The sequence below is a fragment of the Carlito syrichta genome, unplaced genomic scaffold, assembly GCF_000164805.1.
Source record: "Carlito syrichta isolate Samal-C Ts95f unplaced genomic scaffold, Tarsius_syrichta-2.0.1 Scaffold76131, whole genome shotgun sequence".
NCBI lineage: Eukaryota > Metazoa > Chordata > Mammalia > Primates > Tarsiidae > Carlito > Carlito syrichta.
In genome coordinates, this window is record NW_007020227.1 from 55,295 (window position 1) to 65,692 (window position 10,398).

Genomic DNA, 10,398 nt, shown 5'->3' on the forward strand with positions numbered 1-10,398 from the left:
TTTTATCAAGAAGGGGTGCTGGATTTTATCAAAAGCTTTTCTGCATCTAATGATATGATCATGTGGTTTTTGTTTTGACATCTGTTGATGTATTTAATTACATTTATGGTTTTACGAATGTTAAACCAGCCTTGCATGCCAGGAATGAAGCCTAGGATTTATTTTATTGAAAAATGTTTTTAATCCTCACAAGCCCCAGAAAAGGGTGGGAGGAGGGTGGGGTAGGAGAGGAGTGAGGGATAAGAAATTATGTAATGGGTACACTGTATTACTCGGGTGAAGGTTATATTAATAGCCCAGACTTCACCACCACAGCAATATATTCATGAAACAAAACTGCACTTGTACCCTTATAATGTACACTAATAAAAAAAAGTCATCATAAGGGTTATGTTTAATATGTTAATTTATTCTAAATAGAAACAAATGTTAAAGCCACAGCTATCAATACTATGGATCAGGGGTTTTCAGATATATTTTAAGAGGCACAAAAGCTGGAATTCATAATGCTCTTTATGGAACTCCATGAAATATTGATATATGGTAGACCCTTGGCACTCAAGAATTTAACATTCATGGTCTCAATTATTTATAAATGACCCCAAAAATCCATTACATGCAGTAATTTGTAAGTTTGCTGAGATATAAATTTGTACTGTGCCAATTACAAAGCTCATGAGCTAGACCAAGTCATTGAACTGGAAAGTGAGGAAACAGGAAAGTTGGAAGGTGCTCTTACTTGAAAGACGTAGAAGAATGAGAGCTCCATATTTCCTAAGCATTTCACATTGCTTATTTCTTAGATTAGATGAAAATGTGAAGGATTAAGTTTGGAAGGCTGGAGATTCACATTAGAGAGCCAGATCCTCTACAATATAAAAATACATGTTAGAGACCTCAAGGACCAAAGAGCAGCACAGAGCTAGTGGAAGGTGACCTTGGTGCTTGGAGGTGGCAGGAATGTACTATTAAGCCCATTAAAATAGTACAAAATTTTGCCCAATAAACTCTTCCCCTGCCCCTCAACCATCTGAAGCTTTAATGTACTACAAGGAACAGAATAAAGAACTTCTTCCATCCAATAGAAGATACAAGTTCAATGAAGTAATTTGTTGTTGTTTCCAAACTGTACCTGGCAAGAATGTCTGCGTTGATAAATTGCCTTAAAAGTCCTGCACCAATCCCATTAGCACTGACGTGCCAAAGAATAAAAAATTCTAACCTCCAGCTCTAACTCCCCTCCTAAGCTTCAAACTCATACATTCAACCACTAGCTGGACATTTCTTCCTCAAAGCACCTCAAACTTAAAATCTCAAAACTGACATTCTACTTCTGTATTCTCTACCAGTTTCTACCAATACAACTCACTCATTCATCCTCACCGGAAATGTGGAAGTATATTTTTCACTCCTTCTTTCCCTTTTTCCCTGAATCTAAGCAAGTCCCACAATTTTGTTTTGTAAATATTTTTATAAATCAAGGCCTTCTCACCATCCTTAAAGGCACTTCCCTAGCTCAGATTCTCTCAATATCCTGACTGTGTTAATGCCATAATCTCCTCCCTCATCAGTCTTTTATCCTGTCCTCTTGCAATCTCTTCTCTAGACAGTTTACAAGATTAACTCTTTGACTGGAAAGATTTTAAGTCCCCCCCTCTTTGAAGTGATCCTATAGCTAGCTTTACCCTCATCTCACACTGCTATCACTCTGGGATCTAGTAACTCGTGCTGACCAAAATAATTAAGTAGAAATTATATTACATCAATTCCAGTCCTGAGCCTTAAAAGATCTAGTAGCATCTACTTTCACCCTCTTGGGATCAGCTGTCAGGTAAAGACTAGACTACTGAATGATAAAGTGGAGGGAGATAGGCACAGCCAGCCCCAGCCATTCACTAGTCTTTCCTGAAGCACCATTCACATGAATTAAGCCATCTTGATGTTCCAGCCTTAGCTGAGCTCCCAGTAGACACCAAAAACTGGTCATAAAAGAACTGGCCAACTGAGCCTGGCCAACTCTTATAAGAAATATAAGAAATTATAAGAAATAATAAGTCATTGTTGGGTTAAGCCACTAAGCATTGAATAACTTGCTTCACAGCAACAGACAGCTGATAGACTTCATAATACTAGTTTGCTTAAGTTGTTTCAGTCAGGCTTTCTTCTGTCATCTACCACAGAGTTCTCCTTAGATTATGTAAAGGAAATACTCTTGCCTTAGTCTGTTTTGTACTGTATAACAAAATATCACAAATTGGGCAATTTGTAAATAACAGATGCATATTTTCTCATAGTTCTGGGATTGTGGAAATCTAAGACCATGGTGCCAGAATTTGGTGTGGGCCTTCTTACTGGGCCCTTATATTACATAGGAGAAGATGGAAGAATGAACATTGATGTCCTCACTCCTGTAAGTCTTTTTTTTTTTTTTTTTTTTGAGACAGCATCTTGCTCTGTCGCCCAGGCTGGAGTACAGTGGCATGATCATGGCTCAGTACAGCCTCAAACTCCTGGGCTCAAGTGATCCTCCTGCCTCAGGATCTCAAGTAAGCTCGAACTACAGGTGCACACCACTGCACCCAACTCCTCCAAGCCCTTTTTATAGCAGCATTTTAGCCATTCATGAGGGTGAAGTCCTCATGACAAACAACTTCCAATTAAGCTCCACCTCCCAATACTGTTGTATTGGGAATTAACTCTCAATATGGATTTTTGAAAGGGACAAGAACATTCAAACTGCAGCAGCCATCCTTTTCATTAAAGTTAATCAATTTGAGCACCATCATTTGCACTCCTGAATTCAACAGTTACATAACTGGTAAGGAGTTGCAGAAAGACATACAAGAACAGATGAAAAACATGGACTATTTCAGACAATTGCCTTCATGAAGATAAATTACTAAAGGCACAAAACTCTTGTACACAATCTAACGTGTATGGTGAAAAATCCTTTGTACTGCTAAGTTAGACAAGCAGTTAGGCAGAGATGAGTAAGTTAAAGAAGAGGCACTGGAGAGTGGTACTCATGAAGGAAAAAATGCCAGGAAATACCCCACAATCATTCACTCCAGGGCCACAACAGTCAACTTGTGGCCAAAAATATCCTGGGAAGAGGGACAAAAACAAAGAGGAAATTCCATGGGGTGTCCCAGGTGCCCTAAATACCAATTTGTCTGTTATATGACCTTCCTGGGATGTCAGGAATGAGCAACACCACCATTAGGTAGGATTCATGATCACCAGGCCCAAACATAGGTAAGAAACCCTCAGTTATATAACACCCCCGACCCTGGGCAGAGACAGTGCAAAATCAGGGAGGAGGCCTAGGAGAAGACCTAACAGAAGGAAGTTACAGAATACAAAAACAGCACACAAACGCCCCCAGGGCTGTTCCTAGCTGGGTCAGCCCATTCAATCTTCTTTTGGAGTATACGTTCTCTTGCCTAAATAAAGCTCCTTGCTCTGCTGCTTTGTCTCTTGGTTTAATTTCCTCTAAGAAGACAAGAACAGGGATATGGTGTTGAATTCCCAGGCCAGTAACAGTACCATTGAAAAGGCCTATATTTAAAGCCAAGGTTCCTAGCAATGTGATACTGGGCCTGTTTCCTCTGCGGCACTGAATAATAGTACATCAATAGCTTTCAGCTCTGAGGACACATTAACACTGAGAGAGTCTATTTAAGATATCACTGATGCCCAGTTCCCACAAACTAAATGAATCAGAATCTCACGAGTACAGTCTAATTGGAGGAGGGTAATTTCTGCCCCTTCCCTCTGCTGTTTTCCTTACTCTTCCCTAAGAGAATGTATCAATTTTTCCAAGTTAATTAACACAAATCCACTCTCAAACTGTTCTCAGTTTTTTGTAACTGGCAACCTCCAGCCATTAGACTAGGTAGGCAAGTCCAGCCTCTTGTTTTCTCTCTCACCTGCTCTGCACTATATCAAGCCCTTCACAACTAGCTACTCGTCAGTGTTAAGACTGAAACTGGGTAGGGATGGAAGGTGGGGTTTGGAAAGGCCCTGCTGGAGTCTTCAGTATCAGGCATGCTCTTGGGACCAGTTTTACCAGAGAGCCCTGCATAAAGGGGTTATAAAACCTTGAGCCTTGCTTTTCCTGTGCTAGGAGAGGTAAATCTCCCTCAGAAGCCCTATGGAAAGGAAGAACATTTGGCCAAGTGGAGCTCAGGCATTCCTGGAGCCTGGCTATACCACTCCCTTGGTGTCATCAAAACCTCACAAACACCTTGACTATCTTAGACCTACTGCTCCTCTCTATAATCCATCAGTTAAGGAGAAGTTTTTCTCATGATCATAAAATTTTATGAGTCAGAATAAACAGATTAAAACATGCATGAGATTTTTCTTTAAACCAAGTAATTTCTCATCTTGAAAAAAAGGCAAAGTCAATTAATACATCTACAGTTCAGAGAGTAGGGCATATGAGGGCTCAAAATGTACGTAACATGAGTTGTATTTTAATAAGTTTTTACAGCCACAATATACATGAGCAAGAAAATATTTTATTTTCATTTATTAAATCTGACCCCATAAGTAAGCAAAGGAATTCAGTCTATTGCGACTAGACCTCACTTGTCTAGCAAGAAGTGAGACTCCAGTGAGAAGCTGGTTCCACTCTGGAAGAGAAGGCCAGAGTGAGGGGAGGATATAAAAGGGCTGACCTCTGGAGTAGCTGCTAGCATTTCAATTATTTCAGTGTATACTCTTCTAAGATCAATCCTATTCCTCTGGCTTTCTCTGAGACTAAAAAGACAGGGACCCACAGAGTTCAGCCACTGGTCTATATATAAGGATCATGCAAACTTTCATCTTAAACCCCTCTCTCCAGAGAGGAAGTCTGCCTCAGCTTTCTGCCCTGGGGCCATCTCTCTCCTCTTCTCTCTTCTCTCTCTCTTACTAAATGCTTGCAATAAATAGTCCTCATTTTCTTTAAGTACCCAACAGAATGCATAATTCAGCCAAATCATTTTAGTGAGTTAGCAAAAATTGAAAAAAGGCACAGAAATATTCTAAGTTAGCCCACAAGGAAATCTGTAACAGGTTCTTAAAAACTATTTGCATTTCTATTCACACTAAGCAAGAAAAATGGTTACATGCAGTCTGAGAATGGTCAATGGAATTGGAAAACCCAGGTTTTCAGAATGGAGGTATAAAATTATGACCAGAGTCAAGTGGTCTCCACTTTTTTGGGAAAATTTCTAAATTTCATAGCTTTGTTTTCTACAAGGCAAAGGAATCTATATTAAAGATTAGTTTTAGTAAATCAAAAAAAAATGTGGGCTAGTTTTTATCTTCATAGACTCACTAATGAGAGCAGTTTTGGTTTCTCTTGCCGTGTACGGCATATAATTCATTTCTATTTAGAACACCTGACAAAGAAAAGCAACAAATAATACATTTTTTAAAATCACCTTGGAGGAAATGGTGGAGTCTTCTTGATCAGTATTTTTGCACTTTTTTCCTGTGTCTGGTTCTGCTGATGTACTTTCTGAACTTCCAACTGAAATTGATCGCTTTCTTCCTTGCTGTGTTATGTTTACTTGGGTTTTACCTCTGCAGATTCCTTCTTTTCCACTTCCCTGGAATATATTATTACCTTAAACACACACAAATACATACACATTCAAAAAGGAAAAAGAAAATTATCTTCTGCATCTTCAAATGTCAACAATCTATTAAAAAGATAAAAGATAAAAAGGCAAGTAAAACTAACGTTCCATTTATAGTAATGCCAACTTGAAAACATTATTTGCAAATCTCAGAAAGTATTAAGCAGCAAGTGACCAACAGCCCCAGCCCTTGGAGTCTGCTAGGTCAAGATGCCAATGTGGGTACCATTCCTTAATTGTTGCACCTCACCTCTCTGAACTCTGGTTTTGTCATCTGGAAAATAACTCATGGAGCTATGTAAATTGTCTAGCAAAGTGCTTGATATATGTCAAATATTTTTGTAATTGTAACATTGGATTTCTCTAGCAGAAAACCTGACACATAGCTATCCAATGAACTTTACATATGCTTAATTGAGCCCCTAACATCCACAGTGAGGAATTCAACTGAAGTTATCTTTAATACAGATAAGAACCCAAAATAACCCAAAAGGGAGACAGGCCTCTACAGACTTTGCTGACAAAGAAAATAAAGTCTCAATAACAATGGACATTGTTGGCCAGCATCAGTGGCTCAGCCTGTAATCCCAGCACTTTGGGAGGCTGAGGTGAGTGGATTGCCTGAGCCTGCAGGTTCGAGACCCACTTGGGCAACTTGGCAAGACCTCATCTCTACAATAAATCAAAAATTAGCCGGGCGTGGTAGCACGCATCTGTAGTTCCAGCTACTTGGAAGGTTGAGGCGGAAGGATTGCCGGAGCCCAGCAGGTTGAGGCAGCAGTGGCCAGGAGCAGCAACTGTACTCCAGTCTGGGTGACAGAGTGAGACTCCAACTCAAAAAAACAAATAAACAAACAAACAAAACCAATGGACATTGTATGCCATATAATACTTACCCAAAGTTTAATACAGTTGCAAACCTAAGTCACTATCATATTTTGTCAATAAATTCATGAATTGGCTAATCAAAAGAGAAAAAAGATCTACTTAAGAGGAAATTCTTCATGGCAATCCTCTGCTTTAGAATGATTAATTTCATGCAGGCAGAAACTTTATGTGCCTTGTTCACTGTTCCCCTCTTGTGTCTCCAGTACCAGCAACTACCCAGCACAAAATTGGTGCTCAGTATATATTTCTGACTAAACAAATTACGAACACAAGAACACCAACGGCATTAGTCCAAAGATTCCTTTAAAAGCCAGGATATAGGTAGGTAAAGCAATCTGTACTCATTGTTCTAACATTCTAAAGCAGGTGTTAGCAAACTTTTTCTGTAAAAAGACAGAGTAAATAGTTAAGCTCTGTGGGCTTACAATGTCTGTCAAAACTACCCAATTCTGCCTTTGTAGCATGAAGGCAGCCATAGTCAATACATGCGTATATGATCATAGCTGTGCTCCAATAAAACTTTATTTACAAAAACAGGCAGTGAGTCAAATTTGGTCCATGGGCTGCAGTTTGCTTAGACCAGGTCTACATTCAAGTGGTCCAAAATAATACTCCTTCTTTAAGTTCAGGAAAGAAATATCAATGGAATACTGTCCATATTATAAGACAGGAATAACAATTGAACCTTCATAAAAACAATGTATTTATCAAAAGAAACTTATAAATAAATGATCCCAATAACTAAACTTAGACTAAATTATTTAAATATTCATCATAAATCTAATTAGAAAGCATATTATATCATTTTTGGAAACTGTCAGAAATAAGACTTACATTAGACTTAATACTATATACCTCGGTGCAACAAATAACGAAATGCTACAACAGTTATGAATTAATCAAACCTAGTGAAATAATGAACTAATGGTATTGCTAAGAACTGTAAAGTGTGAATTAACCAAGACACAGCTTATGCTCAAATGGTAGTTTGCCATATTCCAAGTGTTACTCATGTACCTTAAATTCTAAAATGTATATGTACAATATATGGACATATACAAACACATGTACATAACATTCAATTCCTCAAAATTTTAATTTCTCTACTACAAACATTCCCTCTAGGGACCAGAACCAACTACAAACATTCCCTCTAAGAACCAGAACTAATTTCTTTTTGCATGGGAAGAAGCCATTTTCATAGTGTTAAAATGCTCTCACAAAGAGTGTATACATACTTTAATTGGCACACAACAATCTTTATATCTGGTATAGCTAATATTTTTCTAAATCTAGGAGAGGTACCATTAAATGCCAGAAATATAAAAGAAATTAACTATTAATACAAATCAGGTTATTTCATTTCTAATTATCACTAATAGCACTTACATGAGCTGCTACACTAATACTATATGAATGATAACTCAGCTATATGTATATATAGCATTAAAATACATCCATCCAATCTTATCATTCAGAGGAACTATTTCTAACAGCTATGTTAACAATTTGATGTGTATCCTTCTCAATTTTTTCTTAAGTTTAAAGAAAATATGTTTACAAATACATAGATATAAACACATATAGGACTGAAAGTACAAATGCTATTGTTTCAGGAAGATAAATACCTAGAAATGTAATTTCTGGATCAAAGTGTGTTGTACACTAAAAATTTAAGAGGTACCGGCTTTAAAAGGCTATACTAATTTATACTTCCACCAACAATGTTTAATAATGTTAATTTCTGCCAGCACTGAATATTATCAACTGCTTACATTTTGATGAGTTAATGAACAACAAAAAATGGAAACTGGTAGTTTCCATTTTCCTATCTGACCGCAAAGTTACATATGTATTGACTATTTGCATTTATTCTTCCATAGTATATTACATACAATGTACAAAATTTCTGAATTTTATCTTGCTATTAAGAAGACAATTTTTTTAAGACGTCTATCTTTTATAAGTGTGGCCGACAATATAACTCAGTATATTGTTTGCCAGTATTTTATTTGCATTTGACTTTACAATGTCTTTTGCGTAAATATTTTTCGCTTTTATTTAGATACATCTGTCAGTTTTTTCTCTTGTGGTTCTAGGCTCCCCTTCATTTTAACAAAGCCTACAGAAGTAATACAAATATTTTCTCCATGTTTTCTTCAAATGCCTTGATAGTTTTAATTTTTATATTAATATTATTAATTCAATAGAAACTTTATTCTGAATATAAGTAATGTGCTAATATTATTTTCTTCCAAATAAGAGCCAATTTTCCTAACATCATTTATTTAATAATATATTTTTTCCATCAATGTGAACTGATAATTTTTTATAAGTTAAATATGCTTTTTGATCTGTTTCTGGGTGTTTCATTCTCTTTTTATTCATCTAAGTTACCTTTTCCTATGCCAGAACTATCAACTACTAAAAGCAGGCACCAGGCTCAGATTGCAATCTAGGAGAGTTAGGAGAGTTCCATAAAGAACACATTTTTTTTCTGTTATTCAGATCGTCCCTGATAACATATGGAAAACCTCTCAATTCATTTTATACAAAGTTGACAAAGTTCTAACATTAAAATCTTACATATATGGCACACTGACTACTAACCATACTTAAAGATATAGATGTCCTAAATCAAATATTAACAAATCTAATATAACAGTACAGTAAGTCTCCTACACACAGAACTCTTACGAAGCAAACTTTCAAAGATGCTAATGTATGTTCGCATGTCCAATCACATAAGTTAGCTCACACGTCTGACATACACTGTCACATGCATGCATCCTCTACAAGTGGTTGTGCTTTTTTGTACTTTACTGTACAGTACTGGATCAAAGTGTGTATCTTTATTTCAAAACAATGATATCTGGAAGCAAGCATAAAAGCAGTGGAGATGTAACCTGTACTGCTAAGAAGCGCCAAGTGATAACAATGGAAACAAAAGTGAAAATAACTAAGAGTAGAGCAAAGCAAAAAGATGGCAGATGTCACTTGTTCTTATAATCATTCAACCATCAGCACAATTCTAAAGAGCCAGGACAAGATCATGCAACATGTGAAGTCTGCTGTGCCGATGATGTTGACAATAACAAAGAAAAAGCGTGGAAAAGTGGTGGAGAAGCTTCTCAGTGTGTAGATGCAGAATCAGCATCAGCATCAAGTCCCACACAGCTTAATGCTGATTCAAGAGAAAGCTAAAAGCCTTTACAAAGACTTGAAGAAGAAACACGGCGAAGAATCAGAGGACACATCTTTTAATGCCAGTCATGGCTGGTTTCATCGGTTCAAAGCTAGAGCCAAACTCCACAACATAAAAGTGGGAGCAGATATGGTAGCTGCCAGGGAATTTCCTGAAATGCTTTGAGAAATTACTGAGGAAGGCACATATTTACTCAAGCAGGCTTTTAATGTAGTTGAGACAGGACTGTGCTGAAAGAGGATGCTAGGCCAAAGCTACATCAGTAAGAACCTGATGCCAGGTTATAAAGCAGCTAATAGGCTAATTCTGTTGTTTGGTGGCAATGTTTCCAGTGATGTGAAGCTGAAGCCTTTCTTAGTTTATCATTCAGAGAATCCAAGAGGTGAAAAACTTAGACAGCCAAGGTCTTTCTTCCTGTTGTGTGAAAAAGTAACCCCAAAGCCTGGGTTACACAGGTCATTTTCCAGGACTGGTTTTTCTGCCACTTTATCTCAGAGGTAGAAAATATTGCTTGGAGAAGGACACCACATCAACATTCTTTTGCTGTTTAACAATGATCTGGGGCGGCAAGATGGCGACAGGGCAACCCGGTGTCTGAAGCCCTCTGCAAGGGAGATCTGCAGTGGGTCTCTGACTCTCGCCCCGGGGGGCTGGGGACCCCAACATCGCAGCCTG

At 37.6% G+C, this 10,398-nt stretch overlaps 1 protein-coding gene across 1 annotated transcript in view; it reads right to left on the reverse strand.

Moving 5' to 3' along the window:
* LOC103255908 (aprataxin and PNK-like factor) overlaps nucleotides 1-5,920 on the reverse strand; it is a 56,650-nt gene extending 50,730 nt beyond the window's left edge. The window contains exons 1-2 of the mRNA XM_021710205.1: nucleotides 5,881-5,920; nucleotides 5,433-5,617 (exon numbers count right to left, since the gene is read on the reverse strand). Of these exons, the coding sequence (XP_021565880.1) occupies nucleotides 5,433-5,617; nucleotides 5,881-5,920 (225 nt within the window). The remainder of the gene's footprint in view (nucleotides 1-5,432; nucleotides 5,618-5,880) is intronic.
* Nucleotides 5,921-10,398: the final 4,478 nt, after the last annotated feature.